The 19,662-nt window shown below is 38.0% G+C and overlaps 1 protein-coding gene across 1 annotated transcript in view; it reads right to left on the bottom strand.

The window, feature by feature from the left end:
* The window catches only part of gabbr2 (gamma-aminobutyric acid (GABA) B receptor, 2), a 262,922-nt gene that overhangs the window by 102,340 nt on the left and 140,920 nt on the right, over positions 1-19,662 (bottom strand). Inside the window, exon 4 of the mRNA XM_048201423.1 lies at positions 1,122-1,292. Coding sequence (XP_048057380.1) covers positions 1,122-1,292 — 171 coding nt within the window. The remainder of the gene's footprint in view (positions 1-1,121; positions 1,293-19,662) is intronic.

Genomic DNA, 19,662 nt, shown 5'->3' with positions numbered 1-19,662 from the left:
ATCTCTATATCACTACAATTCTTCATTTTCCCAATGAGAAGGCATCAGTTAGAGGAATATACCAGGTTGCTTCAATACAAGTTGGCAAATAATGTTGAACACCACAAAAATGAATTTAGACATGTACCTTTGTTTTTGTTTTGTTTGTTTTTTTAAAGAAAAAAAAAAGTCGTGGTTGCAGTGAGGCGCTTACAATGGAAATGAATGAGACCAACTTTCAGAGGAATTAAAAGAAATATAAAACTTATAATTTTATATAAAATGTTATATGAAAACAGGTTCAAATAATTCTTCTGTTAATACAAGTTATTCTTGATATTTTTACGGTTTTTACAGGTGTTAAGATGTTATGGAAAAAAAAAAAAAAAAAAAAAAAAAAAATATATATATATATATATTGGATATTACTTTATTATAGAAGCTTGTTTCTGCCTCTAAATAAAAAAAATAAAAAAGGTAATTGCAACTTTTTATCTCTCAATTCTGACTTTTTTTCCTCGCAATTCTGACTTTTTTTCTCAGAATTGTGTGATATAAACTCGCAATTGCGAGTTATAAAGTCAGAATTGTGTTATATAAAGTCGCAATTGCGTGATATAAAGGCAGTATTGTGAGATATTAACACAATTGCGAGATATAAACTCACAACTTCAAGTTATAAAGTAAGAATTGCGAGTTATCCAGTCAGAACTGCGTGATATAAAGTCGCAAGTGCGTGTTATAAAGTCAAAATTGTGATATAAACTCGCAATTCTGACTTTTTTCTCAGAACTGAGATATAAACTCGCAATTGCGAGTTATAAAGTCAGAATTGTGAGATATAAACTATCACAATTCTGAGAAAAAAAGTATTTAGACTTTATAACTCGCAATTGCGATTTTGTCACAATTCTGAGAAAATAAGTCAGAACTGCAAGATATAAATCCATTCACTTCCATTGTGCTAAATTGACTATATTTTCATTTAGTCATTCCAAGTGACTATTTTAATTTAATAATTAAGGACATAAAACATAATATCCCCTCTCTACAAACGTTAACATTTTAGTTTGAAGACTGACTCACAATATCATGATTCAAGATACATTCAGAAAGAGGGCAAGTTATTTTTCTCAACATACCTCAGAAAAGCGCTGGACATCCTGGGTCAGGGTTCCCACTCTGCTCCAGTTGTAATAGTTGAGAAACTTCACCACAGCGGGGTTCACAGCATTGTCCGACGGGACCGTCCTGAAGAAATTTGGATACTTTTTCCTGTCTGCCAGGACAGGAGTTGTTGCCGCAAAAGAAAGCTGAAAAAGAAGAAGGTTCAGTTTAGATAAATCTGTTCAGTGGCCTTCTTTGTCAGTGTAACGGTTATAGCCTATAAGTACAGCTCTTATCTTGCTTGAAAGAACAAAATCTACAAAACCCTTTAAAATAAATTTCATACTATGGAAGTAAATGGGGCCCATCAACTGTTTGGTTACAATATGTTTTTTTTGTGTTCAGCAGAAGAAATAAACTCATACAGGTTTGGAAGAACTTGAGGGTGAGTAAATGATGACAATTCATTTTTGGTTGAACTATCCCTTTAAATGTAATACAGCACTATTGTGCATTTGGACTGAGATTGTGTTCACGTTCAACTTTCTGCATGTTGGATCGAAGGCAAATGGCTGGCCCATAGCCAGAGTGCCAGGACTCCAGGAGTCTACATTGTAGGTGTGAATGAATCAACACACTAACGCGTCTCTATAAAAAGACAGCTCTCACACCTTTGGTGAGTGCCTGTGGTGACTGGAGCCATGAACATTTGCACTGCTGATGGTCAAACTCAGCATATCAGCTTGCGGATGTAAGTGTGTATTAAGATGCATTATTTTGTGTTTGCACTCCATAGGGCTCAACAATAAGTATTCGGGCCAGTAGTTCAGATTTGTACTTGCACTGCCAACGTTTACACCAACCCCAGCAAAAAAAATATATTTATTTTTTGGTATTTTTTGTCTTTATTATGAGAGGACAGTAGCTAGACAGGAAGCGAAGTCAGGAAAGGTCCGCGAGCCGGGACTCGCAATTATGGCAGAGGGTGCAGAATGATATTTATTGTTATCGTTTATGATTTTTAACCCATTTTAACATACGTTTCCAAGATAAACACTCTACCAATTTTGACAAAAACCTTTTACCTTGGTGGCATAATTCACAAAAACAACATTCAAAACGTGACAGAAAACCAAATGTTTACATATGCAAAGCATAAAATCATGTACATGATCAGGAAACTATTGGAAGGTAAAGAACGTGTGAGCAAGCGAATGGCCTGAAACTCTCTCTTACACTGCTTGATTGTTGAGTTCTGTTCCATCTAGCCCTCCTCTGCCTCAAGATACTCAAATATTAATACGATTCTTTTTAAAACGCTCTATGTACTGTTCAAGTATTGTATTCTAAGCATGTTTTTATATCTTTTGAGCTTTCAAAAAGGAGACCGTTTAGGCTTCACACTTTTGAAGACTTTTTTGCTCAAAACATGCCCTCTTTAATGTTGTCAAATACCAGGCAGAGCATTTTAAGCCTCAGCTGGAGCGAAAAACAAGCCCAGAACATCATGGTATGATTTTTATGCCAGTGCTCCCGTCAGTAGATTAACAAATGTTCCTCCGGTTATAATACATCCTGAGGGTTGTTAGTCTCTCAGAGATAAACATATGGAAATGCTTTGAGTTCAAATAGCAAAAGCCGTCTTATACTTGTTAAAGGAGCTCACTCTTTGCTTACAGTCATAAAATGTCTGTCGGCTACGTGGCTGCACATTCAATTTGATGAAATTTTCAGTGCAAAGCAAAAAAATCTAAACTGAATAGTGAATGGAAATGTAATCATTTAAAAGCTAGATGTTGATGTTTTTGTGAAAATTTATATGGATGGCTTGTTCAATTTGCAGGTGATTTAAGCAGCAATTTACATATAGTACTAACAGAGTAAACTGCATTTCAAGAGCACAAGGAAGCACTTAAATATAAAAATGTGACAAGTTCTATTAAATTCTTGTCTACATCAGGGTTTTACCAGAAAATAAACTCGGAATAGGACATTCCTTTGCTTGGGATCGGATCAACTAAATTACTTTTCCTGTAAATAGAATTGAGGCTGAAATGGAATTGACTTTTGCTCTGGACTGTGCAGTGGCCGTGACCCCTGACCTCTGGCAAGCTGTTTGAACAGTGTCTCATCTCTTCTTATTTGTGGCTCCTCTGGTGAATGAAGTGGTGACGTAATCACATGAACACAGTGCTGAAGGGAACATGGTCTAAATACAGCTTTTCACAATACAAAGCAGCTTTACAGAAAATCATGTTGTTAATGTTTATAACTTAATATCTTAATATCATTGCATGCATTTAGCATATTCATTTAGCTATGAATAGGGAATTGCAGTGCTGAGCATGCATTCTACAAGATAAGACATTTGTCAAATGCTTAGGCTCTGTTGTGCAACGAATCCTCCGCCATGGTCTTGTCAGTCATCTCGTCACTTACTCTCGATCAGTGAACTCTGATTCCTGCTGAACTACGTACGACTCTCATCTCGTGTTGGATGGATGAGCTGGATGGAACTGAAGCGACCGTTATCCAAATGAATTAAATGGTTTTTATTTCTATAAAAAGTAAAATGACAGTGGAGGCATAATGTAAACATAGCAGTGGCATATTCTATTCTAACTTCAACCTCACACTCCGTCATGGCAATATCACGAGACAGCTTTTCTCCTCAACGAGAAATCTCGTCACATTTTTAATCTCATGAGATCTCATGGCATGAGACCTCTTCACATCCCTATAGTGGTTATATATAATTATAGCTGTATAATATACAAGTATAATATAAAACTATAAGTTGCATATATATATATATATATATATATATATATATATATATATATATATATGAGCTGCCTTGATGTCTTCTGCCTACATAGGTAGCACCCTAACCATCACGGAACCTTTCAAGTGACCATTTTGCCTTAAAGGGTTAGTTCACCCAAAAATGAAAATTCTGTCATTTATTACTTACCCTCATGCCGCTCCACACCCGTAAGACCTTCGTTCATCTTCGGAACACAAATTAAGATATTTTAGTTGAAATCCGATGGCTCCGTGAGGCCTCCATAGGGAGCAATGACATTTCCTCTCTCAAGATCCATAAAGGTACTAAAAACATATTTAAATCAGTTCATGTGAGTACAGTGGTTCAATATTAATATTATAAAGCGACGAGAATATTTTTGGAGCGCCAAAAAAAACAAAATAACGACTTATTTAGTGATGGCCGATTTCAAAACACTGCTTCAGGAAGCATCGGAGCACAAATGAATCAGCGTGTCGAATCTGCTGTTCAGAGTGACAAAGTCACGTGATTTCGGCTGTTGGCAGTTTGACACTCGATCTGAATCATGATTTGATACACTGATTCATTTGTGCTCCGAATCTTCCTGAAGCAGTGTTTTGAAATTGGCCATCACTAAATAAGTCGTTATTTTGTTTTTGTTTTTGGTGCACCAAAAATATTCTCGTCGCTTTATAATATTAATATTGAACCACTGTACTCACATGAACTGATTTAAATATGTTTTTAGTACATTAATGGATCTTGAGAGAGGAAGTGTCATTGCTCCCTATGGAGGTCTCACTGAGCCATCGGATTTCAACTAAAATATCTTAATTTGTGTTCCGAAGATTAACGAAGGTTTTACGGGTGTGGAACGGCATGAGGGTGAGTAATAAATGACAGAATTTTCATTTTTGGGTGAACTAACCCTTTAATCTTTTGATTTGCTTGATATGCATAAACACCAAGGGATAGTGCATTCAAAAAATGAAAATTCTGTCATCAAATATACATTTTATCTTCCACAGAAGAAAGTCATACAGGTTTGGAACGACATGAGGATGAGTAAATGATGACCGAATTTTCATTTTTGGGTGAACTGTGTTTCACCTACAGTAGACACGACGGGATTCATCAGGCACTCATTTCAGCTTAAAGTGAACATCACTGACATATTTCACAAATTTACCTGAGTTGAACCTCCTTACAGATACAAGCAAGCTGAATTTGCCATGCAGTGGAAAAAAAAAAAAAAAACTTCCTCTTAATTCTTTCCATCATCTCACAATAGTGCGCTGGTGTGTACACTCCCTGACAACCAGAGAACTTGAGAATAACAACAGTCTAACATTTCAATGAATTCCATTAAACCCTGTTAGAAACATTTAGACCTGTGAATATTTAGACAAGGCAACAGACAGATTTGGGTAGGATTTATTTACACTGTTATATTATATTGGAAATGTGTGAACTAAAGCTATAGCTGACAGCAGACATCAGAGCTGACATAATCACACCACCTGCTCTGCATTTCAGGAGGAAGAAGGGTGAGCAGAACATCCATTTTTCTTTTTAATATGGGTATGAGAAAATAAAAGGGGATTGTGATGGATTGAAGTAATCTAATATAATGATTTTGTGTCCTCTAAGAGAGATATTGATGTTAATCAAGGTAGGGTTAATTGCAGTGCCAAAAAGATAAGACATTACAATTCCTGATAATGACACAGGTTAGTAGTCTGTGGTTTTCTTTGATGCCAAGTGTGCATTAACTCACAGATAGACACTATCTAGATTGGTCTGGTTGTGGCCTTTTCAGACCTGCCTCAAAAAAGCCATTTCCTCAGTGACAATCTTGAAAGAAGAAGCCAATCTCAGGACAGTGATGTCACGTCTGTTGAACGTGTCAAAGCCAGTACATTCAATTAAAAGCACTTAAAGGGACAGTTACCCGAAAATTACATTCGTGTCATCTTTTAATAACCCTCATGTTGTTTCTTTCCTCTGTGGAACACAAAAGATGTTTTGAAAAATGCCAACGTTTTTTTTTTTTTCTGTACAATGAAAATCAATGGGATCCAATGTGTTTTGGACCTCATTGACTTCAATTATATGGGCAAAAACAGTTTAAACATGTAAAACAAAATACCTTATTCTATGCTTCACAAAAGAAAGAAACTTGTCCTTTTAGACCTTAGACAGCTCGAATTCATATTTGCATTCATCGTATGAAAAACAACTGGGTCATTCTGCTAAATACCCTTTGTGTTGCACAGAAAACAAATATATTATGTTGATGTTTAATTTTTGAGTGAACTGTCCCTTTAAGTCATTTAAAAATATGGGCTACACTGGGGTACACTGAAAGATCTCAATGAAAACTGGAGTAACGGCTGCTGAAAATTCAGCTTTGCCATGTCAGGAATAAATTACATTTTAAAATATATTCAATTTGAAACAAGTTATTTTAAATTGTAATAATATTTCACAATATACTGCTGATTTTATTGTACTTTTGATCAAATTAATGCAGCAAATCTTACAGAACCCAAACTTTTCAATGGTTGTTTTTGTTCTCTACATATTTTATTTACATCTCTATGTACTGCTTTACCCAAAGTGGACGAAATGCGAATTCAAATGTACTGTTTCAAACAAAAAGATCAACTCTCTCTTCACAAATGAGAGATCAAAGAGTTGAATATCTAATAAACCTAAGAAGCAATTTGTTCTTGTGCAGCATATTAGCAGATTTACAGCCTCTATCAGAGTTTAATCCTGCTTTCACATCAATGGCCAACTCCAGAATAAGAGTCATGCCACATCACCCCGTCACTCATCTCAGCTCAGTGAAGTGCTTGTTGTTCAAAACACACAGATTAGTGCTGCCAATTAAGGATTTTTAACATGTTAGTGCCACTAAATCCAAATGCACCTACGGGACTCACTGAGCATTAAGGGTCTCTTGGAGGTTGCTCTAATCTTTGTTTAGCGGAGACTAGCCTACATGCTGAATGCTCCATCCTCACAAGGGAAAAGTCAGAGCATAATGCACTCAGATACAACCATGTTCTCTCCACAAGGACTGAAAAAAAAGATGAGAAAGAGTTTGCCATTATATTTTGCTTTTAAAAACTCTTTTAGAATAATAAATAAACATAAAATCTACAAACCCAATTCCAAAAAAGTTGGGACACTGTACAAATTGTGAATAAAAAAGGAATGCAATAATTTACAAATCTCAGAAACTTATATTTTATTCACAATAGAATATAGATAACATATCAAATGTTGAAAGTGAGACATTTTGAAATGTCATGTCAAATATTGGCTCATTTTGGATTTCATGAGAGCTACACAAAAAAGTTGGGACAGGTAGCAATAAGAGGCCGGAAAAGTTAAATGTACATATAAGGAACAACTGGAGGACCAATTTGCAACTTATTAGGTCAATTGGCAACATGATTGGGTATAAAAAGAGCCTCTCAGAGTGGCAGTGTCTCTCAGAAGTCAAGATGGGCAGAGGATCACCAATTCCCCCAATGCTGCAGCAAAAAATAGTGGAGCAATATCAGAAAGGAGTTTCTCAGAGAAAAATTGCAAAGAGTTTGAAGTTATCATAACCTACAGTGCATAATATCATCCAAAGATTCAGAGAATCTGGAACAATCTCTGTGCGTAAGGGTCAAGGCCGGAAAACCATACTGGATGCCCGTGATCTTCGGGCCCTGAGACGGCACTGCATTACATACAGGAATGTTACTGTAATGGAAATCACAACATGGGCTCAGGAATACTTCCAGAAAACATTGTCGGTGAACACAATCCATCGTGCCATTCGTTGTTGCCGGCTAAAACTCTATGGGTCAAAAAAGAAGCCATATCTAAACATGATCCAGAAGCGCAGGTGTTTTCTCTGGGCCAAGGCTCATTTAAAATGGACTGTGGCAAAGTGGAAAACAGTTCTGTGGTCAGACGAATCAAAATTTGAAGTTCTTTTTGGAAAACTGGGACGCCATGTCATCCGGACTAAAGAGGACAAGGACAACCCAAGTTGTTATCATCCGGGTACTGAAATGGCCAGCCTGCAGTCCAGATCTTTCACCCATAGAAAACTTTTGGTGCATCATAAAGAGGAAGATGTGACAAAGAAGACCTAATACAGTTGAGCAACTAGAAGCCTGTATTAGACAAGAATGGGACAACATTCCTATTCCTAAACTTGAGCAACTTGTCTCCTCAGTCCCCAGACGTTTGCAGACTGTTATAAAAAGAAGGGAGGATGCCACACAGTGGTAAACATGGCCTTGTCCCAACTTTTTTGAGATGTGTTGATGCCATGAAATTTAAAATCAACTTATTTTTCCCTTAAAATGATATATTTTCTCAGCTTAAACATTTGATATGTCATCTATGTTGTATTCTGAATAAAATACTGAAATTTGAAACTTCCACATCATTGCATTCTGTTTTTATTAACAATTTGTACAGTGTCCCAACTTTTTTGGAATCGGGTTTGTACATATTCAAAAGTAACTGATGAGTCACAGGAAAATCTTTCAACCAAACGTTGTAGTTCCAGCATCCGCCAACAGCGGCTATCTTAGCCATGCTGGCAAGCCAAACCTTGACTACATTTGTAGTTAAAAAAGTAGTTTTGACTGTTAAAAAAGTATGTTCTATATAGAATGAATGTTTGTATTATGAATGAAATTCAGCCATGTTGTCACTGTCATTTGACCTACGGCGTCAGTTGTGCCGCTTCACCAGCATTCACAACTCCTCTCCTGTGGCCTCATTGGATAGTAAAGTGTCAGTCGAATGTGTACTTCAGAATCGCGGCAGAAGTAGTAGGTTAGTTGGGTACTTCTCGTCTTTTTGCCCTTGTTTTTTGAATACTATGTATTTGGACATTTGGCATACTGTATTTCATATACTACAAGTATTCGATTTCGGACGCAGCAACTGTTTCTTGACAGGTTTCTGCCTGTCTTGCCCCCAAACTCATGCCATTGGTTAAACCAATGGTGCTTTGTTGTGCTAGCTGGGCCGCTCAAATACATACAGCAATGTTTTGATAGCAGCCCAGTGACTGCTTCCCAATACTTTAATTGATGCTTCCGCATTCGTCGCTCCTTCGTCCTGCAGCCCGTGACCCAGAAATCAATCGAAGTCTGGCATCATGAGAGATTCATCAATTCTCTAAATGCTGTGATGATGCGAAGCCTAAGAAAAATGAAAGCTTGTAGAGGAGTTTTACTGTACAATTTAAAATGAATATCTACTCATTTTTCATACTGTGCATTATTATGTTGTGATGACTAAATATACTCGCAACTAGTGTTATGTTTTAATTCTTTTTCTTTTTTTTAAACAAAGTATTTTTAGATTTATAATATCAGCAATTTATAAGTTTGGCTTACCAATATTTGTCAGAATTTCAATATTGGTGCATCACTCTATGAGCAACGTCACTCAGGTAAAGGTGCAATAGGTGATTTTCTAGAGAAACATTTTTTGTTATATTGGTTGAAAGTCTCCTCATATCCTGATGGTAATCACTGTGTTAAATGGTGTAAATGTATTTGAATAAATATATATCATCTGTGGAAGGTGTAGGACCATAAAATGTTTATCCAATCATTATATTCGGTCTGAATGAAATAATACGATGTCCTACCTGCCTGTCAATGTATGTTTTTACATACACTTGCGCACCCTGTTGGCGCAGACATCATACGTCATCAGCGAGTTTCATGCTATGGAGAGTACAGACAGACGTCGGTCATGGAGCACCGCAAATAAACAGCTGCCATCTTTTACATTTCCTCCAAAACAACGAGCTAATGCTGCGTTCATGCCATAACTACCATAATTAAGAGATGGCAACCCATGACGTTCTAACCAGAGCTGGTCAGTCAGACTCAGAATTATGCGTTTCCATGTCAATGGTATCAACACCGAAATTAATCTGCAGCAGTCAGTTCAAAGTCTCTCTCTTTCGCTTTGCCAAAAGCAGCTGTGTTTGTGTGTGCCTTCATATGTTTTAGAGGAAGCATGGCTTTGGAGACACTCTGCTAACCTCTCCGAAAATGTCCTATTGCGCCTTTATGCCACAATGTAACAGGAGTAGCTACAGATATTTTCTTCTGTATAGAACATTGCAATAATTAAATATTTTTGTAGGCCAACCCAGAAATGAGTAATTAGCCGGTTGGAATCGAGTTCAAGTTACGGCTTGAGGTTCTTTCCCGAATCCTGTTCGAACTGGCATTTCCGGCATTGGAGGTGGTCACACTAACAAGAACGCCAAAGACCGCAGCCTCTAGAGTCAGTCGCAAGTGTGCTGGCCATTACACCTTGTTCATCAGGATAATCTTAACAAATGAACACAACTTTTATTAATTTTAAATTCTAAATACAAAGTATGACAGGGACTTGTGGTATCCATTGGTTGTTGATTGAATGGAGGCAGATTTGAATGCGAGTTTGCAATCGATTGTAAGAGATAGACGGCTTTAAGTGGACTAAATGATTGGCATATGTGACCAGAGAGAAGTCAGTCATTTCACTGGAAGATCAACGTTTTAATTAAAAATTAGGAGCTGTTTTTTAAACTTATTGCAACATTTGCATGGATGAACTGTTCACCATTTCATGCTGACTTTAAAACTTGCATGATGTTTCGGCTTTGGTGCACCTCTAATTTTACAAATACATCTCATTTCAGTCCTTCCCTCCTCACATTTCAACAGCTAAGACACAAGGACAGGAAACAAGTATGCACAATTAAGAAATGAGAAGCACCCAGTGACACTTTTCAGGAGACTCAACCCACGCATGACTTAAAGCCGTCTATGCACATTAAACCTGGATAGGAGGAAGAATGTTAACATTCAAAACACTACCTTTAAATAGTCTGAACTGCACCTTTAAAGCATCTCTCTGAATTCAAGCCAGCTGATCTGTGAACTCAATGTAATGACATCTAATGCATTAGATTCCCTTCACTTCCTGTAGAGCACATGATCAGTCTGAGCATTCGCTTTCTCACCATGAGAGAATAAGAAATGAAGTTATCACACAAAATTAGCCTCTCTCCTTCCCACACAGATCCTTTAGCAGCAGGAGGCCTGGCATCTCCAGGTGATATCCAACCCAGAGTGACTTATTTAAATCTTTACATCACAGAAATAAGAGAAGTGCGTAATTCACATTCACTCTCATTTTGAAATTCTCGCAGAATGCATTTATGTGCATCCAGAGTAAAATAAACATGCTATTCCAAAACAACATTTTTAATCACATCACAAAATACACTTCATTCAAAAGTACTCCTTCTGCAGCGATATACATCTTGTCATCCTCGCAAACACATAAGTCTAAGGCAGGTGACATCCTATTGGTCTCCTAATCCTGCTCTCTCCTCTTCTCCCCACATTGTCTCTTCATCCTGTTGCTTGTGCCGCCACGGAGTTTTAATTGCCACCCCCTGCCAGAGGCAAAGCCGTGCCGACAACCCGCGTCTTCTTTCCATCAATCTCCCAGTGCCAGTGTTAATTAAAACTGCACAGAGGAGCCACTGCCTGTCACACCTCTCAGCTCCACAGCCTGGGACTGGAAGGTCACAGTGCACACCTAGTAAGTACAATAAAGGGGACTAGGGATTTATACTCCAGAAAAATACCAGATGACTTTGATACTCTAGAGGTGAACAGAATGAATGGAGTTTGAGAGGAAAGATATGTGGTGGCACAGATGTGCGTTGGGCGACTGAAATGAACAGGTCAAATCTCCAAAAGCCAATAAATGTATGTTCCGTTTAAGTGCACGTTCGCATCATTTACCTTACAATAAATTAAATTTACCTTCAGTGTCACATGATCCTTCAGAAATCATTCTAACATGCTGATTTGCTGCTCAAGAACATTTCTTATCATCAATGTTGAAAACTGTTTTTTTCTATGTATTTTTATTATTTGAAATAGAATTAATTTGTAACATAATGGAAGTCTTTACTGTCACTCTCGATCAATTTAATGTGTTCTTGCTGAATAAAAGTATCAATTTCTTTAAAAAAAAAAATAAAAAATCATATTGACCTGAAACTTTCAAATGTGAAACATGAAAATGTTGAACTTTTGAAACATAATGTATTAAATATTTACATTGCTTTAAAATAATAACTATAATAATACAGCAGCTTTATCTGTTACTACTAGCTGTTCTAATAGTTTTAATCTAGTTCAGTGTTTCTCAACTCCAGTCCTCGGGACCCACTGCTCTGCACATTTTGTATGTATCCCTTATTTAACACACCTGATTTAGATCATCAGCTCATTAGGAGAGTCTGCATGAACTGAATTGAGTGTGTCATATAAGAGAGACATACAAAATGTCCAGAGCAGTGGGTCCCGAGGACTGGAGTTGAGAACCACTGATCTAGTTTACTGTATTGTTAATTATTGTCTCATCATCGAGTTTTCTGAGGAGGCGCTACCTCCCTTGCCTCCTCGTACAAAACGCTTGTGGTGCATGGAAGTGAGCAAGTGAGTGTGTGAGAAATAACAGAGGGACGTATTGAAGAAAAAAAGAAATGGCGGGGCAGAAAATAAGGCATTTTGCATTCTGGGAGCGCAGCCTAACTGAGTGAGGTCTAGTGTAGCCGACTCTCTTGACACTCCGGCTGCTTGAGTCAATAGACAGCATTTCATTCTCATTAAGGTTTTCTAGCCAATTCTAGAGACGGTGGCCTTGCAGAATGAAATATTGACAACACTGCACAACATTGTTCTCAGCAACACTGCCATCGACTTGCAATGAGCTTAGCTTAGTTGCTCTTTGTAAGCTGACTGGAAATGGAAAAGATTAATCAAATGCAGCCGTGGTTGTCCACCTTACAGTATCTTTAATGAATGGTAAATAATGTTTCCGTTCACATGTTCATCCCTCCTGAAAAACATAACATTTTTTAATTTGTCTAACAGTCAATTCTGGAAATAAAAATGCCATTTATTTTTTCTAAAGAGAAAACATATTGACCAGACCTACTGTACCAAGAGCTCTGTGGTTGTTAAGCAACTAGACATGCTTCTGTAAAAGTCATTATAATTTCTACTTCATTGGAAAAAAAAGTGTTTATTAGGTGAATTCCTGGTGAAGAACTACCCAAAATTAACCAATTACTGAAAATCCACAAGAGCAACCAATTAGAGAAGTCACTATTATACACAAAAGAGCTCAAGAGAAATTGCTCTCAAAGCACTGGCAATTACAATCAAACTGTTCTCAAGCTAAGTTTTCTGCAATGAACATACTTTCTTTTTTGAATATTAATGCTTAACGATTAACACTGCCTTTACATGCCATCAGAAATTTCCCACTTTCCACTTCTGAAGTCTAAATGCAATTGCTTTGTTGTCAGAAAGAATAGGAACCATGGAGGACTTCATGTTCGTTCTTGCCTACTTCTTGCGGAAATCTTATTAAAGCCAAAACGTATTGAGGATATTTAGTCAATATCCAATGATCCGATTTGTTCACAACAATATAAAAATTTACCCCCGCTACTGTATACATTCATCGCGCCATCTACAGCTGACGATTCTGGAATTTCAGTCAAATAAATGCTGTTTCCACTGTGTAAAATACATACAATATGCATCAACTGGTTATTTATATACATATATAGTTCAGTCATGAAACTCTTCTGAGCAGCTGATTAGTTCACTTAAAGCCGATTGGTCGTACAATTGTTCCGTTTGTTTTATCTACATAGCCTATTTATTCCTGACTTCGAAGCGGATCATTTCTTTGCAGCTTTTTTTCTTCATTTCTTTGAGTTATAATTTACTGGGTTTTGATTTAATTAAATTTATCAAATTCAAAAGTCTATTTGATTCAACAGTCAATTAGACTCAATTAAAAATAATTTGATTCAGTATTTTTAAATGCATTTATCGGATTCTTTAATTGCTTTAATGTATCGACCTGTACATAAAGTTGCCATTAACATGTTGGAACAATCTTACGACTTGAGTAGGGAAAGTTTCTCTTTTGACTTTCAAAAATGCTCCAGGAAAAATCGTGCAACTCTGCACCATTCACATACCCTGATACTAACAGTCACAGTAGTAGAGCAAGTAGAAAAGTAATGGAAAAATGAGAGGGCATCTTCAGACATAAGGGGCGGTGTTTTTCATGACCAGAATAACTTAAAAAAATAAACCAATAACGTCAGGATGTATCTCCAGGGAGGAACTAGCAGCAAGTAAACTGCATATCAGGGTCAAAGGAAGCCCAATTAGTTAAAGGGAGTTTTTAAAGCAGACAGCAACTGGGGAGACTTGGGTTTTCACCCTTTGACCCTCCAACAGGAATAAACCGTCATCCTCACTATAGGTCCAATCATCAATAACAAAGGACTCACAAACAAAGTGCTCCTCAGAGACCATGATGGATTCTTGCTCATTATTTACAGTTTGCATAATCTGATACAATCCATCCTGTCCTGAACTGTTTCAACTATACATTAACCTTCATGGTAACCCTTACTAATGGGAAACGGACATTAGACAAACCAAACAAAAGAAGAAAGTCATTTATAGAATATGACATTAGTGTTACCGGTTAATAGGGCTGTCACGGTCAAGCAATTTCCCTTGCGGTAATTTTGAGTGGCTCAATAGCGCGGTATGCGGTTTTACCGCGCATATAGATAAAATTTGAGTGTATGTGCTATGATGTAATGAGATCATATTCAGAAAGCAATGAAACCGAAACTAAATCGCGTTGAAACAGGAAGTGAAGTAAAAAGAAAAGAATGACAAAATAACGGTCCACATAAAGCATAAACCTGACGATAAGATCGTTAGTCTATCGTTAGCCTAGTTAGTTCTGATCCTCGAATCTGACTGACAAGAGACTTTTTCTGTTGATATTTCTCCTGCGCATTCTAGACGGGCTGTCAGTGCAGTTTCATTGTTATACCACAAAGTGGCGGCAAGAGGCCGTCTTTGAGTGAGTTTTTAAACCGTTCATTCAACTACACGTTCGAAACGCTGACTCGTTCATAGGGAGATATATTAATGAAACACGCTGTCGAAATCATTTTAACTTTGATCGCCACTTTTAAAGGCTCAGCTGACTAGCAATGCGTCGATTCTAAGCCAGATTTCACTTTTCTTGGACATGACAACCTATTTTCACAAATATACATGACTCTGCCTGAAGGACAGACGCAGCTAATCGCACACAATCAGTCAATCTCTCTCTCATTTGCAGTCTGTTTAAACTTAAGTGCAAATCTACTGAGCCTCTGTACAAATAAACATGGTTAATATTATGTTACCATTACTAATATCTAGTACAAACACACAAAGTGTAAAACAAAAAGTGCCGTAACCTTACAAAAACGAAAATAAGCAAATATCGCGGTAGCTGCGGTTGTTGCATTCCTCTGCGGTTATGCTCGTCAATAGCGCGGTATTGCGATATTGCAGTTATCGCGACAGCCCTACCGGTTAAAACTTTTGAATAGTTGCGATCTTTTCTAGATTTTGAAAGAAGTCACTTTTGCTTACCAAAGGATGCATTTGATCAAACAAATACAGTAAAAACAGTAATATTGTTAAATATTATTACAATTTAAAATAACTTTTCTATCTTAATATATTTAAAGGGACCTATTATGCCCCTTTTCACAAGATGTAATATAAGTCTGTGGTGTCCCCAGAATGTGTCTGTGAAGTTTCAGCTCAAAATGCCCCACAGATCATTTATTATAACTTGTCAAATTTGCCCCTATTTGGGTGTGACCAAAAACATTCCATTTTTGTTTGTCCCTTTAAATGCAAATGAGCTGCTGCTCCCTGCCTGCTACAAAAGAGGGCGGAGCTTTAACAGCTCGCGCTTCCGTTGCTCGACAACAACAAAGCTGGAGAATCTCACGCAGCCAAAATGACGATTGTCAGTAACGGTGATCAGCCTTATATTCTTCAAACCGGAGTCGGACACTGATGGAGAGACTCAGGAAGAACTTTTAGAATCCAACTGGATGTTTCTGAATGGTTAGTGGATAAATGTATGTAGTTGTTGTGGAGTTGATTCAACTCATTAACTAGCATGTGCCATCATGTTAATCTTTTGAGCAAATCCAGCATTGAATTGACCCTTGATTTGACTGGATATGGTGTTAGAACTGGTACACTGTTGTCACTTGCGAAAACAAAATTGCGGCACCGTGGGTGGAAATGTGCAGATTAAGGGGAAGTAATATTATAATAAGATCCCCTTCCTGCGTCACTAGGGAAGTGAAATCTGAGTAGCTTGTTTTTTCACATGCCTGCAGAGAAAGACTTACCAAAACAAAGTTACTTGGTTGTCCTTTTTCACGTTTTCTGGTTTGGTAGATGGACCCGATTATAGTGCTTAAACACGGAAAAAGTCAGATTTTCATGATACTATGTCCCCTTTAAAAATGTAATTTATTGCTTTGATGGCTAAGCTGAATTTGCTGATTTGATGCTCGATTATACAATACTTACCCCAAACTTTTGAATAGTAGTGTATCACGGTAAACAGCCAAACTGTTAGCAACACTGCTAAATATATGAAATGTTAATCACCTCTATTGCTACAATGTTCATTGACCTGGGCCTTGTCAAGGGACTTGCTTAGATAGAAGCAGGGCTTCAATGGGACATCAATAACACATGATTAGAGGGGTCATCCAAGGTCCTTTTCCATCCCAATATTTGCCATAATGAGGGCAGCTGGCTTTTCAAGGCGTCCACGCACATAGACATACAAGACAAAGTCAACACGAAGAGGATAAATCCTGTTTACGTCATTAACGATCTGATATTCATGGTGGGGATATTCACACTGGGGAAGAGGTTTAATCAGCTGCTGAGGATCATGAAGTCCACACAAAGGATGCATTTGATATTCAGTATTCAAGAGAGGCATTTGGCACTCGGCATGAAAGCTCAGCACGATCTGCTGCTCATGAGGAATTCTAGGCTGGTACACACACATACCCAGCTCATTAAAGCATAATATACACCCCAGACAGGGTAAGACTCAACGATTGTGTTTCAAGAGTCTAATTCGTAAAGGCATTTGGGAAATATCAGGCCTATTACCTGTTATTCCAGAGCTTGTTGTTATAAAATGTTACAAAAATATTCTATTTCAAGTAAATGCTGTTCTTTTGAACTTTGTTCATCCTGAAAAAAATTTATCAATGTTTCCACAAAAATAGTAATCAGCACAAATGTTTTTTTTTTTTTTTCACAATTGATTACAAGAAATGTTTCTTGAGCACCAAAGCAGCATGTTAGAATGATTTCTGAAGGATAATGTGACACTGAAGACTGGAGTAATGATGCTGAAAGCATTTTTTAAAAACCGAAATATCTTAGTGTGGCTATGTCAACCACATTTATATGATGCTTACATCATGTAAATATCACCAAATTCCAGTTAATATTGGAATATTCTATTTAATATTCTGTGGAGCTCATGTGACTTCCGCCAAAAAAAAATGGTAGTGCAAAACCAAGCGGCAACCTTCTGGTCTCTCTCTTGAATCCAACACAGAAGTGACTTAAACTGCAATTTATCAACTGGCCCCTAGAGACAGGCTCCAAAAGGGAGTCAATCCCATAGACCCCCCATGTTAAAATGCCCAACTTTACAGCAGAAAAAAATATGTTTACAGCCTGGTACAAAAAGTGGTTTTGGTCTATATAGCTAATTTTGCACTTCATGGCAACTGTGAGAGGGGTGAATTGTTTTATAACTCATTCTTTTAAATTATATTAAGCCTTAAAGTTCTGAATAATTAAGTGGCGCGGCCACTTGAGTGACAGGTAGATTGCCGCTGCCGTAACTACTAGCCGTTTGTCTGCTGTCTGTTAGCCATCACCTCAGCTAATTACCTCAAGAGTAAGCTGGAAACGTTCAAATATCAACCACCAATATCTTCCATCCCAACCGCCAATGCCCCCGACTAGCAACCTCTATGCTACCAGTAGCATATAGCATTAGCTCCTTAGCCTGAACTAACTTGATCACATCGAGCTAGGCGGGCATGGTTTCAGCAACCAGGCACCTCAGCTCCACCCACATCCCGCCTCTTTGCCCATTTTCGGTTATCTGGGAGTGACGTGTGGTGACGTGCTGCCAAGATGGCGGTGGCCGGCTCCGCCCATTTTGGGCTTCAAAAATGCTCTTCAGAAACCGGTGCTGTCACTGACACTACGTCCATTGTTTTATACAGTCTATGTGCAAAACTCACAAGTCTTGAAACAATGCTGTCTGTTCAATTATTCTGCCAGTTGCATGAAAATCATCTGCTAAACTGACATGGAACTTATTGGTTTGACAATAGTGTGTGTTTGTGTGTGTTTCTATGCACATCCATTATATGCATACCGTAGTACTGTAATGTATATGTTACTTTCTGCCCAGAAACTTGCATCATGACCAAAAAATATTCATCTAATGATCAACAAAATCATAATTACCCACATATTTGGAGGTTATTGAAGCTGTTACTCACAACACCTTTTGGTTTGACACTATAGTAAAACTATCAAAGTCGATGTGAGTCACTCTCATAATCAATCTCACGCTGGCATCTCTAGCCATGATAGTGGCCAATGATTATAAAAGCTCTCTCTCTCATAAGTAGCAGACTCAAGACACACACACTCTCACAGAGAAAAACCCATTAGAGGGCACCGTTGAAAAGATGCCTCTCCCTTTCCACCATCTGCAGCCATATCACCCCCTCCCGCCCAGCATGTGGACCCAATGATGATATGGCAATCGATTTTGTAAGGGAGCCGCCGCTTCATTCTCCACACCGCTGCGAGCGTTAGCGCCACATGAGTGAGTCTGCTGAGTCTCACACCTGTACCTGCCCCCCTCCTCCCCCTCCTCCCCTCCCGCAGGAGCGACGGAGAGATAGAATAGAGGAGCGAGCGGCACAACTCTGCCAATGCACTGCTAATTGAGGGCATTTAACCCCAATTACCGCAATCCATCCGGCAGGTTGTTTAGATGCCTGTCACAACAGAAATGACCAGCCCTCGCCCTGCATTTCGCCACCATTATTTCCACCGACATCATGCGCATGTGACGGGGTGAGAGGGCACGGCGCTTTTTATGTTGGTGAGAAACACAGCGCCATGTTCAAGAGCTTTCCATTCATCCATAATTCATTACTGCATATCAATGCATAAAGGGACAAATATATCAGGATTAGAGAAGTGCTTGTTTTCACGTACAAAAAGAGAGGCTACATGAGAGGCAAACAAATGTTTAAGTTGTTTTGTTACGGTATATGAAATTTGTGGACTTGCTGGAGGCCTATTCTAGGTTAGAGAGTGAGTGAGTTCTTGATTATTCATTCATAGTGAAATAACAGCAGTACATTTCCCCAAATCACTGTCTTAATCGTGACATGTTAATTCTTATAACAGGCTGGAGATAAGATTTGGCTGGAAATTATATAAATAACCACAAGACTCTTTAACTAGCATTATCTGAGGTTACAACAGATATTCATTTGACTCCTAACTATAGACCAAAGCTGGATTACTGTATGGATCAGGCCAGTGGGGTCAATATCCCAAGGCTTTGGATTTCCAGGGAGAGCTTGGCCCACAAAATATCACACTGAAATTTGATTTGGAATGACAGGATTTCATTAGTCCCAACACAGGGTTTGTCGTGAAAAATATAGAGCATTCTGGGAAATTAAGTGTTTTTCCTTCATA

Source organism: Megalobrama amblycephala, linkage group LG9, assembly GCF_018812025.1.
Source record: "Megalobrama amblycephala isolate DHTTF-2021 linkage group LG9, ASM1881202v1, whole genome shotgun sequence".
Taxonomy (NCBI): Eukaryota; Metazoa; Chordata; class Actinopteri; order Cypriniformes; family Xenocyprididae; genus Megalobrama; species Megalobrama amblycephala.
The sequence above is the reverse complement of the archived record's forward strand: the minus strand, read 5'-3'. Positions and strand labels throughout refer to the sequence as shown.